The following is a 26,073-nucleotide window of genomic DNA, read 5'->3' on the forward strand; positions in this document are numbered from 1 at the left end:
TTTAGAAAGCTTTACCAAGTAATTCTTAACATTTCTCAAGTTATATTAACATATATCAGTGTTACTTTCTCAAACTAAAACTTGCAGACTTATTTTTCTCTAATTAAAAAACACTTTTAAAAAAACTTTTCTCTATCTAAAAAAAATTAAAATAAAATGCTATGAAACTAATGAAAGTCAGAAATGGGAAATGGACTGGCAGAGTATGTATCTCACCTGTAGTGTTCTTATGCCTTCATTAATGCACAAACTCGTAGCAGGATTTTGAGAAATAATGTTTTATATGCTTACTCTGAAATTTTTTTTCCTTTCTTACATTTATTTTTCCCTAGGCAAAGCACAATGAAAAATGTGACCATTGTGCTGTCCTTGTGTTTGTATAAATGAGAACATGAAGTGAAATACAAGCAAGAACTGTGAGATTTACACCTTGCATTTTACAAACTAGCTTAAAGTGAATGGGGAGTTTGTAGAAGGTCAGAAGAACAGAGGTGGTTTCAGCCTGAAACTCATTTAGTCGACTTAGCCCATTGCTGGGACATTAGGAGAGGGTATAGGAGACTGTACAGACACAGTGTGGCCATCTCAGACCCTGGTAAATGATGGGTAGGTGACCATGCCTAAAAGATGCAACCCCAGTCCACTGCCTGTCCATTCCAGGTCTTGGTGGGAATGCAGTCCAAGCTACTGCATGTGAGATCCTCTCTGGAGGAAACCACTTTGTATGGGGATGAACACATCCTTTGAATGGATGGTGAAGTCATAGCTGAGTGGTACCCAGAGCCTCTGACAAGACAGCAAACTGCAGGATACAATTTTCCCAGATGCGGGGACTCAGCCACAGCCAACCTCTTCTGTATTTCTTGCTTTTTTCAAGAAATTCCTTGAGCCATTTTTGCGTGCAGTTGCGTCTACATGATTATTTTGTTCTGTTGTATTTAATTAAATATCATTGTATTCTGAAATAGAAGCAAGAAAGGAAAAGGAAAAAAATCACACAAAGAGCAAAGATCCCATCATTATTGCAAAAGATGTTGCATAAATTAATCTATCTTATATTGTTGATATTTTGTAAGTAATGAATGTTTAATATTTTAGTCATTATTACCATACTAATGATATCTTAAGTTTCTAAAAGTCTGTGTCTAACTATTATTAAAATTCTGTCAAATTGATATATTTTTCATGGGATATATTAATGTACTGCATTGTTTTCTTCCTGCTGCATAATCCAACATCACTGTTCCCCTGAGACTATTAAAGTAAAAACCATTAGAAATTGCTTACAGCTCATCTTCAAAGTCCTGCGTATCCCTGCAAAGATGCTAAGTATGTGACTCTGTAGGCCTCAATCCACAACCTTCAAATTTTGGGCATCATCTACCAGGTGCAGAAACTTGAAAACCTGGTCATACTCACAGCTTATAGGCATGGAGAGACTGGCCCATCTTTGTATCTGAAACATTTTCTCAGCAATGTGCATCCTGTTTTCCCTAAAATAGCTCTCCAAAAGGTTGAAAATTCCCTCTACTTAGTCATGCATAATTTTTATAAAAATTAAATAAAAATAAATCTATTGAAAGTGCATGTTGTTTCAGAAAGTTATTTGAAATCAGCCCACTGAGGCATTTCAGATAGAGGAGACTGAACAGGAGAGACTAAATCACAATAAAATAGTTTCACCATTAGTGGTTCAAAAAACCACTTTCAAGGAAACTGGTTATTCCTCTAAAAAGTGAGCAGGATTCATTAAAAACAAATAAGTGAGAAATACAATGTCATTGGATATCACCTGTGATACCACTGTGATATCAAATATGTGAGAAATACAATGTCATTGGATATCACCTGCCATGCAGTGCGATTTTTTAGGAAATGTATGAAGGTAAGCTGCTTTATCTGAGAGAAGATTAGTGCATTGGTTTGAAGATTGGTTTGAACTTAAGAACATCTTTCTTTTTCTGTCTTGATTTCACTAAGCAGTTCACTTACAATTCCTAGAAATGTGATTAAAAATAAGAAACACAACTACACAAACATTGCATGTGTAGGTAGTTTGACTTCAGATCATTACATGCATTATGTACTTTCTGGGGATTTTTACATTTATAATATTTACATTTGTAAGCATATCTTATTGTTGCTGAAATAGCTGAAGATCCCAACAGCTGCAGACTGCTGATTTCTGCCAGTTTTATTCATCTAATTGCAAGTATTTCTGAACAGATTTTAACCTCTGTTACAAGGAGTTATAGCAGTATATGTACTGTCAGCTACATGTGTTTCCCACACAGTTGATGTTTGCACACCTTGCCAACCATATTAAAATATTTCCTTTTCAAGGATTTGCCTTTCTTAGACTCTTAAAATTTAATTATGTTCTACTTAATTGTTAGGCAATGATTGGCAAATGAAAGCTATGGCCCAAAGCATTGTAATAAAACTAGATACCTTATGCTATTTAGATGTTGCAATATCAGTTGCATATTTTGATTTGTATTGTATCTCACCCCTATAGAATGATAGCTGTTAAGACAGAGACTTAGCAGGTTTCCCATGAAACCCTTCAGGGTTGCTCTTTGGTACAGGAAAACAAATCAAACCCAAGCCAAGAAAGAGAATACAGTATTATGTATTCTCTACTTTCTCTGAATTTTTGTGCCCTAGGAAATGTGAGTTTGAGAACCACTGCTATAGAAATATTGCAGGAATACTGATGGATTTTTATTTTTGAAGTGAAATTCTTTATTTCATTATATTATGAGTGAATAGACTTCTAAGTAGTAAAGAATTATCCAGTAAAGCAACTCAAGCCTTCAGTTTGCATCCTTTTATTTTCTCCTTATTCATATTACAATCCTTACATTAAAAGATATTTAAGGTGTTTATTAATTCCATCAATATCCATCAATAGGTGGATTGAGAACATTTGTCAAAACTTTGCAAATTTCTATAGTAATCCCAGGTGTAGGCAATGCGAATCTTCAAAAATCTAGAACTCATTTTGGATTTAAGACAAATCTAGAAGACATGAGTAAAACATCAGTAACACTCAGAAATATTTTATGTTCCAATTAATTTTTAAAAATTCTGAAACAGTTGGTTTTTTTTAAGTTAGAAATCTTATTTGTGCTTTCTTGCTGACACTTTTCTCAGCCCCACCTCATGCCCACATTCTGAATCATTGGTAGGCATGTGTGCATCTATTAGGGATACTTGTGTTGTATGGTCTGTACTCTCACACTGAGTTTCTATTTGTTGTAAAAATAACCACCAAGATCTTTTGTTACCATCATTGCACTGCTTCAAGATAAGTGAGACACTGTGTACTTCCCAAGGTCAGGAAAAGTTCTTACTTCCTAAATTCTATTGGAAATTATCCATGGTCATAAAAGCTTTGTTGGTTTGGGATGGCACCAGTATTGTACTTCATTTTAAACATTTATACTGAAAGGCCATTGAATTTATAGTCAGCCCTGTGACTATAACAACAGACATCATGCAAATGCTCCTTTTTTATTCCCTTGCTGCTTGTTTTCGTAAGTATTGCATATATCTGCCATTGGAAATCAGGCCAGTGGTTGCTAATTTTCAGCAGTGATGTGTCTTCCTCTTCTCAAGACCCTTTAGGGAAAATGGGGGAATGGGATGGACTGGTGTTAGTAGTGTGACTTGTGCTCATGCTCTAGGCGGGTAAAGCCTCCCAACTCCTGTGTTATGGTCAAATCTTTCCCTTTTGTATGGTTTAAAACTAAACAGTGAATGTGCTTCTCCTTTTCTGAATAGCTGCTCTGTGCCCTGGGCCATAGCCTGTCCAGATGTGCTGCAACTTCTAGGTAGTGATTTGAATCATCCGAATTTTGCTGAAAATTATATGTGCTGTTGGAGATTTGCACAAAAATAAGTTTAAAAAAAGAGTGTAGCACATATACAATTGTTTTATTTTTAGCATATTTCATGGTCCCAGCAGATCTTGCAATAATTACAAAAAACAGGGCAAGATTTGTGTAACAGTAACTAAGGCTGGGATCTTGAAAGCTTGACTTTGTGTAACACCAGTAGGCAAGTGCTACCTTTGCTACCTAGTTCTGAAAGTTCTGGTGTTACTAAAGAACTGGCAACAGTTTTTTGTTGTGCTGGTGAATCCAAGGTCTGTTGCCAAACTAGTGCCAGAAAACTGTAAGCCAGTGAATAACAGGTCATTATTAAATTTTCGCTATGTCTCATGATGATGCTTTTCTTGAGAAAAACATCATAATCTTAAATTGCACTTAAAGAAGCTCTTTGTTTTGAAATCATGGCATGAAGCAATTCTGGGTTTGATTTCATTAGTGTGCTGCAGTTATTGCACAACTCTGGTCTACTTGCAAGTTAAGTGTCTCCTGTCACTTTGGTTCTACAGGTTCATTGTGGGTTTGCTGGTGTGGTGATATCATCTGGTTTGCCATCACATTTGTAGACAGTGATAACCAGGTATCAACACCCATGAAGAAACCCACAGAGTCATCAGGCAATGTTCATTCATTTTTTCCAAAATTATGTGTGTGTGTGAGTGTGTGGATGATGCTTGAAAATGGCTGCCTGAACATGACAGTCTGCTGAAAGAGTTTGTGTGTTCAGTAAAATTTTCTGTAAAAGAATAAATCTAAGTTTTCTTAACTGATAATGTATGTGAGGGTTCAAACTCAATGTTTTTTTCTACAGGTTAAAATCAGATAATTTAATATTTAAAACAAAAGGTTTGGGATTCCATAAACAAAATTTGAGAGATTTAACACTTTTTAAAATATGCTTTTCCCTGAGTCTACTAAAATGCAAAAAATTAGAAATCCTCAAGAATTAACATAAATGCCTCTTATTTTTCTGTAGCCTGTCAGGAAAGAAATACTTATCCACCCACATAATGAAGTATGTTTTCTTTTAATAAAATCTCCGTTGCCTTTATCTGATTTTCAAACCTGCTGTTTAGTGATAAGACCATTCAGATTTTTCAAAGCCCTGGGAGTCTTATATATTGTAAAGATGCCTCACCAAGAGCTTTCAAGACATAAACATACTATTAATAGTTTTAAGAGGGCCTTATAATTCTCTACTTCTAAAGCAGAACTTCTCAACTATGTACTGATGTAAATGGCAGCTATCTTAAAATGTTAGTTTAGCTTCATTTCCATTTTAATCTAAAATAATGTGTGTGGGAGACAGTACTAAGAGTAATATAATTAATTTTTTAAATGAGAGAAAAATCATGTTTCTTGTAGACAATTGTGTTTCCTGGATTTGTGGTGCTTGAAAAATACCAACATCTTAAAAATCCCCAAGTAAAACAGCATAAAAATTTTTTGGTTTTTATCTGATTTTTCTTAGACTCTGAAAAGGCTGTTCAGTTTAGCCAGATCAATAATTATTTATCTTCCTTGGTATTTCTGAATTAGTTAAAGCTGAAAATTTTTTAAATAAAATTCTAGGTGGTTAGGGAACTTACTCTGAAAATTATCTGTTAATTATTCTGATCCAATAATCAGGTATTTTCTTCTTGGTTCAGTTCTGCATTAGGGTAAATAAAGAATTTGGTTCAGGTTACAGCTGTGGTTCAGTTACCATATTATGTGGAAATAATCTGTATTGATGTGTTTGTGTCTAGATATACATGACTGTGTTTTGAGGAGATCAAGGATGTAGGTTAAAAAGAAATAAATGGGAATGATATAAAATCTGAATTTTTATAACCTTACCATATAGAGAGTACTTTGTCTTGAATCAAATACTGTTTACTGAATTCCATTGAAACTCTTAAGAATAACTTAAAAATTTAACTTTATTTTCATATGCCAGTATGTTTATAGCTCTGGCTACTTTTAAATTCCTCAGAAAATGTTTTTTTTTCATGCTTAAGTTTATTATTTCTGTATAATTACTCAGAATTTTATTGCTTTTTCTTTTTCAGGAACTTGTTTGGGTTCTCTTTTAAGTTGGTAGAGAGATTAGAGGACAATAGTGGTTTTTTTTTACCAACCTCTTCTAGGCTGTGCAGAAAAATTACTAAGAAGCAGATTTTTTTTTCTGACATGCCAAATTGTAACTATTTTAAGAGAAACCAATGGGTTGAGTGTTTAAAGATTTAATATAATTTTTTCCATATGTACTTTTAAAGTGTGGATTAGTATTAATTGATATGTTGTAGTTCAGCTGCATTAGGCATCTGCACAGCTGTGATGCTCAGCAGCTCAAGAGATGGTGTTACAGAGCTTATCCCACTCCCTTTTCCAGAATGCTGCCATGACCACTGCCAGTGCTGTGCGTGGACATAGGAAGAACAAAAACCAGAGCAGGCAGAACCATGCCACAGAAACTGCAAAAGGACATGATATCCCTTTTTTGTTAGAAAGTCCTTTCTGAAACCTTACCTGAACACCAGTCTTACATGTTAATTCACATCTCTGTCCTTCAGGCTCAGTTCTGCTTGTCCTTTACACTGTGGGCTTTAACTTGTGTGTCTCTGAGGAGGAAAGTCCCTGCTTTTTCAGGGGACTTGGAAAAAACTTCATGAGAATATCATTTACCCTTGGCTCATTTCTTCTTTAGGTTACTTCCATAGGAGACAAGATTAAATCTATTGTTGTTGACTTGCCAGTCACATGACATTAGATATATGTGCAGCTGCTTAAATTTTAATTGAAATAGCCCTGGAAAAGATGGGGCTCCCTCTCAGATGAAATAACATGTATATCCAAGAAAATCATAAATAAGCTGTTGGGGGAGTTTTAGTAGATATATTTCTCATCATAATAATTACCAAAGTGTTTACTCACAGGTGCAAAATACTTAGAGAGTCTCCTTAATCTCCAATTATTGTTGCCCTCTCATCTTGACCTCTCTTGAAATGTTTTATAAACAATTTAAAGAATAAATGAAGTATTAGAAACAGTTATTATAGAGCAGGCAAAGTTATTTGCTTTCTTTGAGTGAAGGGATATAATTTATAAAGGACTGATTACACTCATCTGTTTTCTGGGTAGCCTGTAAGTTTACTTTACCATGGCAAGGCAGAATAACAGAGAAATTGTGTCATGGGAGCCAAGTAAGATATTGTAGCAGTAGGAAATCCAATTGCCTTGTTTTACAGCCATTTGTCTCGTCCGTTGTTTCTGTCAAATGATCATTTGCATCCAAAGCATTTAAAGAGATTTTCTTCCTCCGCAGTAATGAGAACAACAGAGACTTTTGTGCTGCAGGACATTCCTGCTAGGTCTTTCCTCCTCTAACATGGCTACCTGCCAGTCCTTGTTATTATTGAAAATTTCTTCATTATAGTACATTTTATAAAGTGTCCCTGCCCAGCTTCATGGCTGTCACTGAGGTTATGAGTCAGGAGGGAGAGTGGGAGTGAGAGCGGGAGCTCTGATTCAGCAAGGCTTAGCAGCAGAGAAAGTAAAAACGAGAATGTTAGTGGGTAACTTACTACTTTAAACCTTCTCTTTTTCAAGATAGGTGTTTGAATCCAAAGGAAAATACAGTGGAAAGCATGTTTGATTTCTTTGCCCTGCTCATTTAACCACATTGCTCCTGTCTTGCTTACTAACTGGAGGTTGGCTTCAAGGTTCTTTGACTCCAGCTCTCAGAAAGATGTAGCCTTTCTTGGAGGGAAGAGCCTAAGTGTTTCAGGAGCTCCTTCTGTAAGTCTGCAAGCCATTCCCACCTCTGCTGTGCACTTCTGTCAAGCAGGGATCCAGTGAGATACGAGGGTCCTGGAATCATCAAAACAACAGAGCCTGTTGACTCCAACACAGCTGGAACTGGGGAAAAGATGCCTGTTCCTCTTCTCTTATGTGGATTTTTTTCTGTCTCTTTCCTGATTTCCCTGTGAAGCAGACAGAGTGGAGGCAGTAGAGCAGCAGGGAAGAAGAAGGGGTGACAGTGATTATATATTCCACACCAGAAGACAATTTTGTAGTGTCCCTTTGCAATTAAAAGAACATTTGTCAACCCTGATGTCTGCCAACCATAGTTCTGCAGCCCCTGGAGAAGCTTATCTTATCAAAGTGGTTTTTTTCCCCTAAACAGATAGAAAAGAAGACACTATAATTTCCAAGATCAGGTATTTGAATGAAGAAATAGGGTAGGATGTTGTTGTAGACACATATATAGAATTGTATCTTTATTTCTAGTATTTCTGGCAGAAGCAGGGAGGATGAGGGAAAGAGCTGCATTAATAACAGGTGGTTGTTGTCAGCATGATAAGACTCAAAAATCCTACAGTAACTCTGCATCCTACAGTAATTTTCTTGCAGGTCCAATACCCTTAAAAATATACATCAGCAGTTCTAAGACACTTCTGAAATATTCCCTAGCTTTCAGAGTCATCATTTTGAACGTCAGTAAGTCTATGTGTGCACTTTTGATATTTAATCACTGGAAGGGTTGGAGGCCCTTATGCAGAAGAGTGTGGTCAGAGGAAATCAGTTTGAGAGCTGATCCTTTGCCTGCTGCATCTGGAGCCTAGTGGGGGTGCTCTGGGGAACAAATGTAGATTTGGCTTTGGCTCAAGGGAGGTCCCCTGTCATGAGGTGACGTATGAAGGTTATACATATAAGTACCAAACCCTTACACTCCCATACTGTGCAGCATTTCACAGCCAAGACATAAACAGACTGTAGCTGTTTTAAAATAACAGCTATGGGTTTTTTTCTGTTTTCTGGGCTATTAGGTTCCTTTTGTTTACTCCTGCTTTGAGTCATCTCCCAGGTCGGTGTGTCCTATAAATTGGGTATGATGCTTTCTGCCAGGTATCACTTGTACCTGAAATGCTGGGCACTGCAGACTTTCTTTTAAAACTCTCATGAATAATTGCCAAAAGGTCGTAGCTACAGTGCCCCAAACAAATGCAGGTTATGAATAGTCCTCTTTTTTAGCCTACTTTTCCTTTAAACAGGCCTGTTGGGTTTTGAGTACCTGCAGTTAAATGGTGTTGCTTTTGGCAGGGCTTGGTGAGCAAATGAGGCATAATCTCTCTGATCTCAGTAGTCTGGTCAGTCAGCCATGACATTCTCAGTGTCTTTTCTTTCTACACCCTGTCTGAACAGAGCCATAGCCCAGGCAGCTCTCAGTGGGGTTGCCAAAGATTACCATGTGCAGTGAAGCAGCAGATGGCAGGACAGTGGAAAATATGCAGCCCCAATCCCTGGGTTCACATGGGGTTCAGGGTTAAATTTCAGTGATTTCCCTCTCTGCTCCTCAAGCATGTCAATAAACTGTCCTTTGAGAGATGAACTCTTTAGTGTGCTTTGGGAAACTATTTAAAGTTCAGTTTTGTCCAGTTTTGGAAGTGTGTTCTAGACTGAAGCAGAAAATGTAAGTGTTCTGTGGCTACAAGTGTGGAAGTCTTCCTCACCTTTTTGTGGGCAAAAAAATGAGGTACATATGAATATGTCCTGAGAACTATGAAGGGAGGGTAAAAGGAGCTTTGCAAACTTGATTGGCTCGTAAACTGTGAAATGACTGAATGAGGGGTGCCTCCACAAACTTAAACTTGTGCCCATATATTTTGATAAAGCTGTTGTTTATACTTTTGGTTTTTCTCCCCTCAGATTCCCTCTTCCTTATTCCTTGCATGGGATGGAGAGTTTTCACTGGCATGACATGAACATCTGTTCAATCTTGGGGTGAGGGAAGATGGAATGGTGGGCAGAGAACAAGAAAAACATTCTTTCACAGTGTATTTATTTATTCTATTGAGTGATTTCATCCCTTTTTGACTCTTCCAGGGTCTCATTGTTTCATAAATATCAAGATACTTAGCTTTCTCAAATTATTGTAAAATTTTGGCATGTTACCTTCATTTGGGGTGGGGAGGTGACATTAAGGCATGAAAAACCAATAGAAGTCTATATTGCTTGATTGATTAGTTCATGTTCAGAATAAAACTTTCATCTATGTCCACCTTGAGCCTTGGTAACAAGCACAAAGAGGAATATGTGTCAGTGACTAAATGAGAACCTGGGTTTAAGTTACTTTCTGAGCAACCTTTCAGAATTTGCACAAGTACCAGGCTTTTGTTCATTTTCCTGGTACAGCATTAATCAGACTGAACTGTGAATCTGTCATTTCTTTCTCTGAAGTTCTTTACCTTTGGTTAGCTTCAGGCTCCATAGGACCCTTTCCTACTTCATTTCTCACAAGACAGCAGTTTTTACTCTCAGAGCAAGTCTGTTCTCCAGACAGGGGACTATCTATTAAGAAAAAGATTACAGTATGATATCTAGAGATGTTCTGTAAAACTGTATCATTGTGCATTCAGAAGCAACAGTAAAACATCTAATCCTAACTTCTGGTGCTAAAATTTAGGGCTTTGTCTGGAGTATGTGCAGAGCATGTACATATGTGTTTTTCTGAGTGCATGTACAGCTACCTATTGGGATATTAAAATGATGTGAAAGGTCCCACTAAAAACACAAAGCCAGGAAATTCAGAATTGGGCTAACTTTCTGTCCTGGTTTCACCCCATTGTGTTCACGTATTGTAGACATCTCAGAACAGCAGGTGATCCGACTGCCTCCTGTGTTCCTAGAGGAAGTATAAACTAACTTAAATGGGAAGTATCACAAAAACAGGATAACAATGAATTTCAGGAGTCCACAAAGGAAGACGTGGTCTTAAAAATACTGTTATTAGAACGGTAGTGAGCATGACAAGCTGAATGGTGGTAAATGGATGTATTATATAGACACTATGGTTTTTTTGCCATTGAATCATTTTCCAAATGTTTTGTTTCATATTTTCTTGTGCAGAACCTTTGTGGTGATTGGACATGTTAATGGTGGTATGTTTAAGTTTGGCCTCTTCTTTGTAAATTTGTCATCTCACTTCAGCCAAACTGCACCAATTTATCTTGCTAGAAAACTGAGTTCTCTGTGTTTATAGCTGTGTATTTATTTATATTATTAATTACACTGGAGAAACTCTATTCCCACAGAGAAAGAATTCAGGAATGGGATTCAGTTTCAATGGCATCATTTGTAAAAAGGAATATTCATTGTGTGTACAGTGTGTACATTTCAAAAAGCTCTTAGAATTTTATTCAATGATTGTGTTCAAAATATTTTCTCTCTAAATAAGGGTCCATTTCTCTTTTTTTGGTGACTTATTTATTTTAGAGTGAAAATTAGCAACATGCCCAGGCTTTGTCCCAGAGGGGAGTTTGCTCTCAGCAATGGTTTTTATGCAACCTCCTGACATACCCTTTCTGCCTGTGGGAGAGCTGCCTCTGTCTGGTGGCATTTCCAGTTTGGAGCTTGGGTGTGGAAGCTGTAGCACCCTTGCTTAACTTCAGGGTCCTCTGAGAGTGATCACATCCTGTCCTGCAGTAAGGACATAGCTTTTATGGGAAGTTTAAGCAACCAGCAGTAACTACAGCTAGGTGCAATAATGTTTTTATTGGCTTTCTGAATAGAGGAGGTCAACACAGCTAGACCAAACATGGCCAAGTCCTTTGGACCAGAAGGGACATGCTGTCTTTGTTGGCTTGTGGTCTTCCTGGTGTACTGTCATTGTGCCTTTTCACCTCATTCTCTTCTTAAACTGTTAGGCCTTGGGGGCTTACTTTAGGGTTGAGTTCCCCCTGCTCCTGCTCCACACAATCAATTGAAACTTTTTTTTACAGGGGGGTGTTGTTAAAATGCACATTTCAGGATTGTTACTTTGGTTTTATCCAAAATAGTGACTTCCAGTGTTGTCCTGCTCGGTCTTCAGCAGAACCACTTGTCCCTGTGCAGAAGCAGAGCCTGGGAAATGGGTACAGCAGGGACAGGGAGAGTTGGCTGAGAGCACCTTGAGCTGATCTCATGCCCTGGGTTGCACACCAGTTTGACTGCATGCCACAGCACACACGGTGGAGATTTTTTTTGGCTCTTAACATCCGAGCTAGATGTTTACTTGATTAGTCTGTTACGACTCAGAAGGTGTCTGTACCTGGAAGATTTCATCTTTGTTCTTGTAACTGTAGAATTTTGGAAGTGGTGATCTGTACATTGACTTGTTGGGATCATCAGTGGTGCTGAAGATGCATTTCTCACCACATCCTAGCTGAGAATCCAACTATTCATAACATGGAGGATGAAAGGAAATGTAGCACCTTGCATTTTATGTACCTTGTACTAGAAAAAATGTGCTTCCTGTATTTGCAGAAGCTGAGATTTTTTTTTTCTTCCCTCCAGTTCTCACTGGCCCTCACCTTGTTACTTCTTGATGACCTCTTTCCCCTCAGTGGTTTCCAGCTCCCTGAAAAAAATTATTCAGCTCTGTTTCAGGACCCCCTCTTGGTGATTCTAGGACTTCTGTAGCAAATGGTGGTTTAGTAAGATTGAAACATATTTATTAAATGATGTATTGAGGACCTAAAGGGTGCCTCAAAGACTACCACTGTTGCAAAGCTAACCAGAAGGAAGTCCTAGGAGAAAAATTGTTGAGCAACAAAGCTCCAAAGGGAGGCACATGGATTAGGAACATCTTGAGTTATGCTGTATAAGTGTCAAACCCGTCTAGCACTGCTTTATTAGTTTGTGTGGGAGGCAAAGTTTCAAATAAACTGCTTGGCCGTAGCCAGACCATTTCTCTTGCTCCAAGAAAATACATCAGCACTGACTCAGCAAATTTGCCACTGTGTCTGGTTTTAAGGCTCTTGTTACAGTCTTTAACCTACAGTAAAAGTAAAGGAAAATTCTTTTTCCCCCTGACTTGAAGCTAAATGATACGTTTTATACTCAAGAAGTTTGCACGTTAAAAGTTAGGACAGTTATGGGTGCACAGAAAGTCATGGAAGACCTGTGCAAAACTTTGTTTGCATCATGACCCACCGCAAACTGATGTCCCAGCCACCTGGAGAGGTTGAGAGACCCGCCAAATTTAGTCCCTCAGAGGTCAGAAGGTCCAAGAAACTGTATTAGTCAGTCATGTGTCACCAGGTAAGATTAAAAGCCTTGCCTGCTTAATCTCAAGAGAGTTCGAGGGTAAAGGCTGAATGTCTCAGCTTGAACCATCAAACAGCAACTTTTTTGATGTGCTACTGGTTGCTGAGAGAATGGAGGAGGGGAAAAACAGGGAGAAAAGGAAAGGGGTGTTAAATTTAAGAGCACAGATGTCTGAACTGCGATAGCCACTAAACAAGGGAAGTTAAAATCACGGGGTTTTGTGCAAGTTTCCTAAGAGTGCAGGATAATTCCATTTTGTACAAGTGCTGTATTTTACTTGTGGTTGCATACAGTTCTAGCTATTGTAGCACCTATTAAGCAAAGCTTCTACTTAATTACAATTGTTTACACAAGCTTTAACAATGTAAAGGGTCTATACTGATGGGCAAGCACACTCATGTTTACCCACAGCTCAGCATGCAAGGGCTTGTGTAATTCAGTGACAGCTGAAATGAGAGGTTTAATTCAATAACCTTAGCTGTACAATTAAAAAAATCACAGCTTAAATGAATGTTAGAAAATCAGAGTGGCTGAAGACATTTACCTTTGTTTTGCAATGTAGTGTATATGAACTGTGATTAAAAAAACCAAAGTGAATAGTTTAGAGCAAAAGGTTAAGTTTTCTGTAAGCAAAACGCTGCTCTGTTTATGTAAGCACCATTAGCAACATAAACTTGGGAACAGGAATAACACTTCTACATATTGTTTTCAGTATTAATGTTTGGGTTTTCCTTTATAAGAATCTTTGATGCCTCACCTTTTCCTGTTCAGTGTACAGTTCCTGAGGGGAAAATATTTTAATTTAAGAAAAATTATATGGAGGAAATATACTAAAATAGCACATTTTGCCCAACCATTATTGCTGGTATATCATCCTGCCCTTTTAACAACCCCATATGATAGATCTGAGAAGTGTAATTAATCCCTAATAGTGTAATTATTAATTGTGAATTTTAATAGCTTTGTGTTACACCCTACACATGCACATTGTCTGCTAATCAAACACCATTTTTTCACAGTCACTTTACAGAACTGCTGCTGTGTAGTCATAGAAATAATCTTGTCATTGTTTTTTGGAAGGTGGAAACCTGTATCTGTTTGTATGCAGAATAGTCATGAACTGTCTAAAGCCCTGATGACAGATGCCTGGTGGAGGGTTAGCACCACTGAGTCATGGGGGAGTGTGGCTTGGGCTGTGGCAAACACCACCTCAGATTCTTGTCCTTTGGTGGTGGCTGGTAGGTCTCTTCCCCTACTTCTGTGTCCCCTACTTTTTACAGAACTTACTAGTTGCCCCCTGAAGTAGGCTTTGTGCTATCTTTTCACCCACTGGGAAAAAGAGAAATTTTCCTACTCTCTGTGCTCTCTCCACATTTCTGTACCTTGTTATTCCTCACAAGACTGTCTCTCACTCTCATTTTCCACTCAGATTATGAAAGGCAGTTCAGTGACCTCCTGTTGCCCTCAGCCATCCAAATGTTCTATGTGCAAGTGGAAGGCAGGGGCAGAGATGTTCCGGGGTTGAAGAGCATCAGCCTCCTCCACTGTGCTGCCATCCCCTGCTGATTCTCACATTCTCTCAATGCCTTCATCTTTCTGCCATAACCTCCTCATTTTTGAAATATAAAAGCTTTTTAGGAGTACATCTTCCATTATCTAAACAATGGGCACCCAAGGAATTGGTACCACATTTCTCTTGAAAACTGACATGCTAATGGAAAATGGGGCCAAGGAGAATTAGTGCATTTTGGCATTGCAAAGGTTATAATGTTTATCAATATCTTATTAAACAAAGTAATTCTGCTTTTATGCTGATTGATGTCTTTTTTAGCAGTATTTGAAGGAATTGTTACCACATAATTTTATCTAAATCACACATTACAAAGTAGTTCCAAATGAAGGTCACTTGATAAAGAGGGACAATTTTATCCTCATGTTACTGGATCACTGCTTTCAGTCTGGGATCTGCATAGTTTTTTGTTACCTAATTGTTTCCCAGGGAATTGATTGATTGATAACCCCTTTGAAAATAATATTATCAGTAAAATTTCCTGTTTAGAGAAAGATACATGTCCACTGGAAAATAGGTCGGGATATGTAAACTGAAAAGGTTTGAAAAACATTGCAAATATATTAAAAAATCTGAGAAACCACTACCATAAGCTACTCCTAAAATTTTAAAGAACAGAGAAAAAGATTGAACATATTATGATGAAACAAAGTATTTCCAGCCATGCTATACAGAATTAAAATGTAAGGATTAAAGCGCTATATCTCCTGTTTCAGGAAATAAAATGATTTATTGCCCCAGTCAGGAAGATGTTTCCCATGCATGACTTTACAAGGAATTGCTTATGAATCATATCACCCTTATTTCATATATATTTCATTTTGCAAAAATCTGATTGTGGACTTTATGACAAGCTCATCCAAAGGTAGCTGTATTTGCTGAGTAAAATTTATAGGATAGGATGGCAAACAGAAGGAAAAAAGTCCCTTTTAACCATGATTTTCTCTTTATTTCCAAGAAGTGATGTACAAGACACTTTGTACAACAATTGTTGTGACAGCAATTTGTTATTTTAAATGGTGAATGGATTCACAATTTAAATGCATGATTGTTTAAAATATATTAACTGCTCTACTAGTTTTACCAAAATGTAATACTGTATCAGTGGTTTTGATCAAGACAGTTTAAAATTCCATTTAAACCCAAAATATGGAAGGTTAATTTAAAGATGTATAACTAGATTTTTCATTTGGTTTACAATGACTATAAATCCATTTGCTTTGGAATAATTGTTAATGATTTTCATCGGTGAAGGAGATTCAAGGCTTCTTTTCTTAGAAGATCTGGGTGTTGCTTTGTTTTTTTCATTTCAGCCTGTTACAAAAAAATGGAAAAGGTTCTCATAGAATGGAAATGATGAGCAATGTGGATTTTCAGGCAATCAAAACATTTTAATGATCTCATTAAATGCATCATTTACAACACATATATGTTAAAAGAAATATGTTTCTCTGGGTTAGTAGAAGGCTGGGTACACAATGTGTTTGAACATGTTAGGCTTCCACTAGAGTCTATTCCAGAACTGTAGAAACTTGGAGGAAAAAAATAAAAAGCAAAACTTGAACCTTTTTCTTGACAGTGTCTTCAGAGGCAGAAACCTTTTAATCATATTTTATGCAAAATGAAGAAAAAAGGTGTTACAAGACTTTGATAGATTTTTCTAGGACTGCATCTCAGTTGATAGATAAGGACTGCTATTGAATTCTGTAAGATTGTCATTCTATGGTAATGCTAGGGTTAATAAAGGTTTTTCTTAGACAAGCAACAGCTAGTGTTTTACAGGGAGAGCAGTCTTCCTAAGACCACAGTTCTATCATTAGTTGTGTTTTGTATGTTGACTTGAGAGCTTGGAAAATGAGGGTTCATGCAAAGAAACATATGGTAATAGTGTCTGTTAAAGCTGCTTTGTCAATTTGGTTGCCTCTTCTAAACCGCAGTATTTACAGAAAAACTCCTACATAAAACAGGCAGTTCCCTGGTGAGTCACAAAGGGTGAAGCCCCAGTGCTGATAAAAGGAATGGGGTACTGATGCAGAGATTAAGATTTTTTTTTTTTTCTGTCTTGGGGCAATCCAGCATTGGAACTGTAGTTGCATTAAGACCATGCCTCCTAAACAATAGTTTTCCGTGTGTGTTAATGAGAGATGTATCCAGCTTTCAAAACTGCATCTTTGCCAGATGTAGACAGCATCCTTCTCGAAGGGATGAGCTGTTTTCCACCCTGAGCCAGGCAGCACAATGGGCAACAGGCCTGGGCTGGAGAGCAGAAGCTATTGCATTATACCTCTGCTATTTATTTTTGTAGTAGTATTGTTCCTGCAGTGGTTTGCTGACAACTTATATGTTTTACAGATCAGGTCTGTTTGATGAGGAATCCTTGCTTTAAATCCTGTCTAGGATAAACTGGGTTTGTAAATCAAACCTTACAGTTCCAATTGGAATGCTAACGATCTCAGATGGAGGGCTTGGGTTTTGAAAACAAATCAAAGCTAATGCCCAAGGTTCCTGAAAGAGCTGTTAATATCATGAGGACTCTTGTTAAAGGCCTCTTTTAAAATGTTAGAACTTGTCAGACCCTGCTTAAGTAGGGGTGTCTGGAACCCTGAAAGGTCACACCAAAGCATCCTTTGCTAGGTCTGGCCATGTCTTCTGCCTGGCCACAGCTGCAGCAATTCCAGTGCTGCCAACACCAATGCAAACTAGAGTACAGTGTGGCCCATCATGGTTTGGCCATATTTTCTGCATAGATAACTGTGCAAGGCAGCTAGCCCAGCATGCTTGGCCCTACCAGCAGCAAAAATTACTCTTCTCCTCGGGGTTACTGTAGGGAAGGGAGCTCCCAGACATTTGCCACCCACACACATTTTGAAAAGGCATTCAAATAAGTCAAATCTCATCAACCATGTAACTGAGTTTTTAAAACTCCACATTTATTTGTATTAGGTGTAAGCAATGAGTTGTGTTTTACAAAACCTCTCTGAACTGAGGAAGCAGTGCAGAGCCAGGAAACAACTATGGGACATCTCTCTTTCCCACCAGTCCAAGGTAGCTTCTGTCACGATCACCAACATATTTCCAGGTGAATTAGTAAGGTTAGAAGCATAACAAATTAGTCCTTATTCACCTGTGATAACTGGTGGCATTTTAGCTGCTACATCATCTTGATCCAATCAAAATCAACATAAAGGGTCAAGTGGTTAACACACCAGCAGCTCTGATGATATTCTTCCTGGCACTGAGTGGCTGTTTTGTGAGAAATATGCTCTTGTGTGTTCAACATTAGGAAATCTTTACTACCTCCTGATGAAGAAGGAAGCTAACCATTTCTGTGCCTCAAAAGGTCCTTTGTATTCAGTTATACAAAGATATGTGTAGCATTTGCCTAAACCTTTTAGATACAATCAGTCCTGAGGAAAAAGACATTACTTATGCTAAATTTCAGACCAAAGCAATGTCATAGCCAAATTGCAAACCTCTAGGACAGGGCTTTTTAGTGGAAATGCTGACAAAGCCTTAACTACTTTGTATGACTCCAGCGGGCACCAGCTTATATTCTAGTTATGATGTGCATTTAATGGCATGGGATCAAACATAGAGTGTAATGGGATATTTTAAGATACTGTGTTTGAAGGGAATAAGTACTTAAACATTATTTATGAACCATATCATTTAAATGCTTCTGAAATGTGCCATTCAGTCCTTGGTGCATAAAAAAAATTTCTAATTGCATTTCTCAGAATGAACAGTGGCATAGTTTTCTTCCACAACTTTAATGCTGAGTGACTTCCAAGAAGAGGGTTGGTATTATTTAGTGGAACCCTTACTAGAATATGTCTGGAAAATTAAGGTTTTCATTTTTTCATTGTGGTGCTCTCTAGTTTTTCAGCTCAGCCTTTTGAGGAATATTCTGATTTTGCTTGGAGAATATCTTTGAAGATTGTTTTTCTCCAGTTAACAGTGACTGTGCAAGAAGACAGCAGTTACTAGTATTTGCTGTGCTGTGCTAGACAAATCAGCTCTTTCTTGTGTGGTACCTTTTATTCTTTTATACAATTAAAGTTAAATTGATAGCATAAAAGCTTTCTCTCACACAATCTAATAAGCTGGTTTTTTTAAGCTGTTTTTGGGTTTGGTTTTTGTTTGTTTTGTTTTTTTCCTGAGGAAGCATTTGCTCCAAAAGAGGAGTTGACATTCATTAGTTGTGCAGGTTGACAGTAAAACTTGCTTTAATGCAGATGGTGACTAGAACTCTCATTGCTTTTGCTACAAATGGGAATGTACTGTTGAAAGCAGTCAGTTTTCCTTATTACTCAGTTGCAGCCTGGAACTTTAAGACATCTAAAAAAACATTTATTCCAGAAACAAACCTGTTCCTTCAGCTGTTATTTGCTGAATGAAAATTGCTAACTGAAATAATTTTGGTGCAGAAGGTTTCAGAGCTAGTCCTGGTAAGTTTTGCCATAGGTTGAATTGGTTTTTAATTAATTAGCAATAATCTGTGTGAAGGTCTCAAAGCACTTTGAGAAGATAAAAATGGAAACAATCTTTGGGGAGGTACCAGTCTGACTAAGCCAAAGGGACTCTGTCACTGTTTTTTGTTAAGCCAGAACTCTACTCCTGCTGCAAGCCTGTCCAGCCAGGAGCAGGAGAACCACAGTACTTTGCTTTCAGAGGTTCAAATAGCAGAGTTACAGTGTTGGTAGTGTCCAATTATTGAGAAATTTGCTTTGAAAAAGCCTCTAGAGTATATTTTGTTTCTAAAAGTTTGCAAATCACACTGTTTAGGAAGCTTCCTTTATATACGAACACCTTTTCAGGGGATATGGAAATTATATGATTTTCATCCTTTAAAGAACAAGTGCAAATTGATGATATATCCTAAATGGCTAATAGCTGGAATTGCAATTAGCTCAGCAGTTGATGAAAATTTAAAATTCTATCATAATCCTGTGCTAAGGTCTGAGGGTCTCACTTCAATTAAAATTCTTCATTCCACATGATTCTTACAGGTGTGCTTTTTTTTTTTTTTTACTTTTAGTAGAGTCAAATGACACAAGTACTGTAATGCTCTTGGCATTACAGGAAAAACTAGTAGTCTGAAAAAGACACTTGATGTTATTTAATAATGTTGCTGCAATCTACTGTTTGTTTTGTTTGACAGGAAACAAAACATATTGAGATGCATATCTAAAGAGCAGAGTTCCATAATGAAAAATACTACATGTATGCATTGAATGTATAAGCTACACATTTGAGACTTTTGAAATTTGCTAAAAGCGTTTTACAACTACAGACATTTTCACTAACTCTCCTGTTTTTCATTTGGAGGAGGTATCATCTGTCACCGTTTAAGCATATCTGGTTTTAGCTATTAAAAAGGCATGTAATTTTAATTTTTGTGGCTCATTAGTGTGTAAATGCCAATGGACCTAAACTCCTGGTCTAAATTCAAATCCCTCTCCTTTTAAGGAGACTGTGACCACCTTTTAGAAACACAGCCATCATAATCTGAAAATCAAGTTCTAAAATAAGTAACAAAAAAATACTGTTTAAAGCAACTTCACTGGAAGTGGAAATGGGTACACAATTTTTCCAGAGTAATACAGTGAACATCCTACTGAAATATGGTAAAATAAAATACAGTCTTCTACTGAAAAAGTTGAAATCACAATTTCGTGATATAACTGAATCTGAAGGACAAAGAATCCCAAGCAACTAGAAAAGTAGAATGCATTTAGCCATTGTAGTTCTTTGGAGAATACGTAGTATTTGAATATCCTTTTTTTTTTTTTTTTTAGTAATAAACATTTATTTATTTATATATATGCATTCCTTGAAAAAATAAATTAAAAAATTAAAAAAGAAACTGAAACAGAAAACTTGAGGGTGGTCTAAGATGTCTGTCTTCTTTATATAACCTTTTGCATTTTGTGTTTAAGAACTGACATTCCAAATGATTTTCTTTGGCTTAATGCCTGGAGTGAATACTGAGGCAGCAAATTAGGAATGCTTAAGAAGTCCCATAAAGAAAGATGTTTGCTGTGAAAGTGCAACTAATGTGGCACTTGCACTGGAAGCTTCTTAGCTTGCTCAAATGATAAAAGATGGCATGGGTCTAGGTGATGCAAGGGGAGTGAGGAAGACTGAAATGCCATGTGCTGAGCTGTACGAGGTGTCTCCTGTGGCCAGCTGTCTGCCACTGTGACTATGCTGACACTACCTCTTATTTCTCTTCCAGGGGCTAACTTTGTCACTCGGAAGATCAGCCGATCGGTAGCAAAGATTCACCTTGGACAGCTGGATTGTTTCAGCCTGGGCAATCTGGATGCTAAGAGAGACTGGGGCCATGCCAGGGACTACGTTGAGGTAAGGTGTGGGATTTTTTTGGAATCATCTTTGTGGAGGGGATAATGCTTATTGCTGTAACTTCGGGTTATGGTCCACAGAGGGCTATCTCAAGATTTTTTTTTTTTTTTTTTTTTTTTTTTTTTTTTTTTGCCTATTGAGGTCTGTTAACTTTGTCTTGCTCTTGACTTCAGATTAGGGAATTTAGTAACACAGCAGTCTACCCCAGGCATGACCTGAACAGAAAAATAAATCTTTGAGTTTACATTCCTTGCCTGAATTCCTGGGGAAGGGATCTGACTACAATGTGGATCTATTTTAGAGTGTGTCTTCAATTCTTTTGACAAATTTTATGACTGATACTGATACTAAGATGCAGGATGACTTGAAGTGAAAGATACTGCTGGAGGTTGGTGTCCTTTTTTTAATAAGGCAAAAATTAGGTCTATATCAATGATCAAAGCCCTCTCTTGGTCATACATTATAAAAAAGCATCACAAGATAGTTGTGATGGTAGATATTGGAACGCATAAGCCTGCATTAATGTTTTAAATGTTTGTGTAGTCAGGATTTGTTTCTAATTTTATTCCACCCATCTACTTGAGCAGACAAACAAACAATACCCCTGTATTGTATTACAAGGAGACATGAATGACCATGTAGGAAATATTGTCTTTTCCCCAGGAGATTTTTGTCCCCATTTTGGTGCTTAAAGATTTCCTGTGGTCATTGGACTATTTCTGTCTTTTAATAATTCCTTGCTGGGAAACCGGATTTGACTTCACCATTCATTGATGTAGTTTAAAAAGAAGACGACTGTTTGTTTTGGTTTTCTATATTACAAAGTAAGAAGCATCTCAGTGGGCAAAAATCTTGATTTTTATCATAAATTGAGACTTTAAAGGTAGAGTAAAAGCTGAGCTTTCAAATCTTCTTTATGATCAAAAAGAGCAACAAAAAAAAAAATCATAACGCCTCTATAAACTGATGTCCTGGATGACATTAAAAAAGGTAAACAGCCATATTGCCTTGGTATCAAAAGGGTTACATTGAGTGAGTGAAGAAGGTGGTTTTGGCAGCCAAATGAAGTTGTCTTAGGTTCTGTGCTGCATTTGCATGTGAGATGTTAAAAACATCATGAGTGTAATGACTGTGCCTCCATGACTATGGTTTTATGTTTGTGGCTACAACATTGGTTGAAGCATTTAAACCAGAAAACCATCCCAGTCATCTTTTTAATGCATAAAAACATGGTCATGAGTGATCATAAAATCGGTCACCAAGTCTCAACTGAAAATAAGTAAAAGGTAAGTCAAATAAATTATCAGTTGCATGAACATAATGAATATGATTTGTTAACAGACATTTGATATTTCATAATGAATTCAGCTATGACATTCCAACAGAAATTGCACTAGGTCATAAATTATGGGATGAATCCTGAAGTCTTCTTCTCTTAGGGAAATCCTAATAACTCTGCTTTGCTTTCTAGGTTAGACCCTAGGTTAGTCCTGTGTTCACAGAATCACAGGATGGGTCAGGTTGGAAGGTACCACAGCAACTCATCTGGTCCTACCTTCCTGCCCAGGCAGTATCATCCTAGAGCTCATTGAAAAGAATTGTGTCCAGACAGTTCTTGTATATCTCCAGTGAGGGGAACTCCACAATCTCTCTGGGCAATCTCTTGCAGTGCTCAGTCACCTGCACTGTAAAGAAGTTCTTCCTCATATTCAGGTGGAACTTTCTGTGTGTCAGTTGCTTCTCATTGCCTCTTGTCCTGTTGCTTGGCACCACCAAGAGCCTGGATCTGTCCTCTTGACACTCCTATCAGATACTGATAGACATTGATGGCATTCATCCCTTCTCTTCTTAAGGCTGAACAGGCCCAGCTCCCTCTGCCTATTGGGGCCATCATTCAACCCTTAAAATCAACAAGTAAATCCAGAAGGATGACTAGCTTTCAAGGCCTTTGGCCTCCAGAAGGAATGTAGTTGTCTGAGGTCTATGGCACAAACACATGTTTTTTGTGCAAGTAGCATTCCAGGCCTTTCAGCTACACATCTTGGGCCTGTCCCAAAATCTTCTGAAAATAATTCCTCGCTAAAATATAGTTCATCTTGAGTATTTCTCATCCCAGAGAGGTACCCCTTCAGATGATGGGAGAGTTATTATCAATTCTCTAATTCCCTAAGTATTGTGGAAATGTGGTTACAGGCAGCCTTCTAATGGGTAAAAAATAGGGTAACTTTAAACTGGAAATAAACTATTATTTGAGGCTTTAATGGACTGGAAAGTAGGGCTTAGAGATTTAACGTTGTTCAAATAAATGCATAATATGTTAGAAAGCATGATCATATTTACAAGCATTTTGGGAGCTTCCTTAATCATATGGCTGAACACATAGGGATATATCTTATCCTCTCCATATGTAGCTTTAAATCCCATCGATATATTAATACAAGTAACACATGTGCATATAGACTAGACCATGTACTGTGTTTCCTTTCTTCTTATTTCCTTATTAGGGATAATAATAAAACCATAAATACATTCCTTTTTGTTCTTTTATGAAATATTATGGGTCAATTCCTGATCTCACAAAAGTTTATGAGCCAACTCCCATTGACTTCATGGAGAAACAGCATCCTGTATGTGTTGGACTTGAGAATGTCTGGTGATTACAAAGCACAAGCAGAATTCATGACTCTTGAGCTTTGATTATATGAGTTCATTTGACTGCCACTGAGGTTTTGGGCAAACTCCTCTGTATAAAGTAAAGCATGGAAGCTTGTGGTTGCACTAAAGCATGTAGGTGCTCACCGAGGGATGGGTTGAAGGTAGTTTAGTAGCAGATGATTTAGAAATTTGGGTTTAAACATGGGTTCATATCAATGGAGAATAGTTGGAAAATGTATTTGATTAGGATTTTGACCTGGCACTTGAGCTGCCACCTGCGGAAACGGTACAGAATCATTGTTCTGGTGAATGAAAACTGGGAAGTCCAACTCACTGCAAAGAAAGGATTCCATTCCGTGTTTGAAAAGAACAGAATAGAAAAATGTTGGCATTGAAAAATTTTGGTGTGGAATTATAAATTTTAGCCTAAAATTGGCATACATATTGGCAGAAATTATTGCTGCCTCCTTCTCTCCTTTCTCCATTATTTATTCTGCTGTGATCCAACACCAGTTTGTGAGGTTGCATTAGAGATGATGATCAATGCCACTGAGTTGGAAGAGGGAAAAGCAATACATCAGTGCTATGTACAAGCAATACATATGTGCTATTGACATATGAATCTTCTGTGCACTGTTTTGCTTTGTGAGGATAACATACCCTTTATTTGTTGCAGACTATCTGCCAGGTATTTTCAATTATTAGCACAATAGTAAGCCTTAAGAGTATTGAGTACAGTGCTGAATACAGGGGAAGAATCCTCCTGCCGACCACGTTATTGCTGGTACACACCAGGATGCCATTAGCCTTTTTGGCCACCTAGACACATAAGCCTCCATTAAACAGCTGAGGCTTTTCCTGACTTTCCTTCAGTTTCCTCTTTATCACCTGCTGATGCTCAGGTTGCCTTTTGCAATTGCACTGCCCATACTTCAGTGTTGGGCAAACAGCAGAAACACTACACTCATGAAAGCTGTGGAAAAGTCCCTCAATCTCTATCTTACAAACTAAAAGAACGAGTTAAAGGTAACAGTTTTAATAGTCTTTAAGTATTCATAGAGATCAGAAATATTTTCTCCTGCCTTCAACAGAAATTCAGCAGTACGTCAAGCAGTAATTACAGTGGGCTCATAATTGGGTCATAATTGTCTCCAATTAATTACATGTCTAGTCAAAAGTTTAAAATTAGGTATGTGCCTATATTCATGGTGAAGTCAGGGTGCATTTGATATTTAGAATGTATGGGAATTGGCTTCCATTAATTTATATTTAAATAATGTAAAAGAAAACAATCAAAGCAAAAGAAAATTGTTTATAAATAAGTAATAAAGTAAGTTATTGTACAGGCCAATCAAGCATATTAAGAAACTGAAACTGCTTAAAGAGAAAATTTCCATCTTATTTTCTTTTTAGTTGGTACTAGTGCTGTATATGTTAATACTATACTAGTGCTATACGTTAATCTGTGATTAAAAGCACAAGAAAACACACAGTCATTTTTATTGTCTTAGACCATTTTGCACATGTTGAAATTTAGGTAATAAAATCTAATCTTTGTTTAAATCTCCAGTCAGCATTGCCTGGTCTTTTATTCATGATTTTTCTACTGACCATTCTAATAGGCAGAAACTGACCCTTGGAAACAACTGCTACCGTTGCTGTTGTGGGAAATCCCTTCTTGTATGTTTGTGTGTATGTTTAAATATAAAAACTCTTGCCAGAGAGAATTAAGAATTTTACTTTACTCTTGTGCGTAAGAAAAGGAGCCAGCAAGAATATTGTCCAAGGCATTTCTACTTTTGTTTTGATATTGTAGCACTAAGGATATGTTGTCTTTTGAGATACATTTTTCCTTAGTCTGGTAAGACTTGAAGTTTTTTCTGAGTAATTCTTTCTCCATCCCAGCTGAATTGTTGTTTGTGAGAGTCTTGCTTCGTTAAGAACTATTGGTTATAAAAGTAAGGTCAGTTGTATCTGTCTGTGTAACTATCAATACCTCATATAGTTATGAGATTAGCTTATGAACTTATGGCATGTTTCCAAATGCAGATCACCCTTTTGCTATGGACTGAAGTGAAAAATGCTTTTCCTTTCTTACTGCTTAGTTTTTATGTTTAAAGTCAGTATTTTCTAATAAAAGTGGCAAAATAATTTTAAACCCTCAGTGATGGGCTTGTTTCAGTATTAGTGCACAGCCATCCAGGTAAAATGCATTTTGTGTATTTCCAAATTTACAGAACGCTTTCTTTCCATCAACTTGTCTGAGGTGGCATAACTAATGGCTCTATTACACTAAACTGATCTCCAAATTAAATCAAATCTACTCCAATTGAGGTGATTGTACACTGAACTGCTTGCATCTAGGTTAGGACTTGAAGAGAGGATTTGTAAGAACCACAGGATATGTAAGAACCTTAAGGAGAAAAGGTTGAAAGACTGTGCTCCTTTGGAACAACTACTGAACATTCATAAAACTCTTGACTGGTGCTTGCTGAAGCAGTACCTTTTCTAGAATCATGT

At 37.3% G+C, this 26,073-nt stretch overlaps 1 protein-coding gene across 7 annotated transcripts in view; it reads left to right on the forward strand.

Annotated features, from left to right (window-relative positions):
- The window catches only part of GMDS (GDP-mannose 4,6-dehydratase), a 405,646-nt gene that overhangs the window by 159,763 nt on the left and 219,810 nt on the right, over positions 1-26,073 (forward strand). For all 7 annotated transcript variants that reach the window (XR_014953312.1, XM_085573454.1, XM_085573455.1 and 4 more), the window contains one exon: positions 20,771-20,898. Coding sequence is in view for 6 of the 7 variants with exons in the window: in XM_085573454.1 (XP_085429580.1) it covers positions 20,771-20,898 (128 nt within the window). In the remaining variant the exon portion in view is untranslated. The remainder of the gene's footprint in view (positions 1-20,770; positions 20,899-26,073) is intronic.

This window comes from Lonchura striata, chromosome 2, assembly GCF_050655825.1.
Source record: "Lonchura striata isolate lonStrDom1 chromosome 2, ASM5065582v1, whole genome shotgun sequence".
Taxonomy (NCBI): Eukaryota; Metazoa; Chordata; class Aves; order Passeriformes; family Estrildidae; genus Lonchura; species Lonchura striata.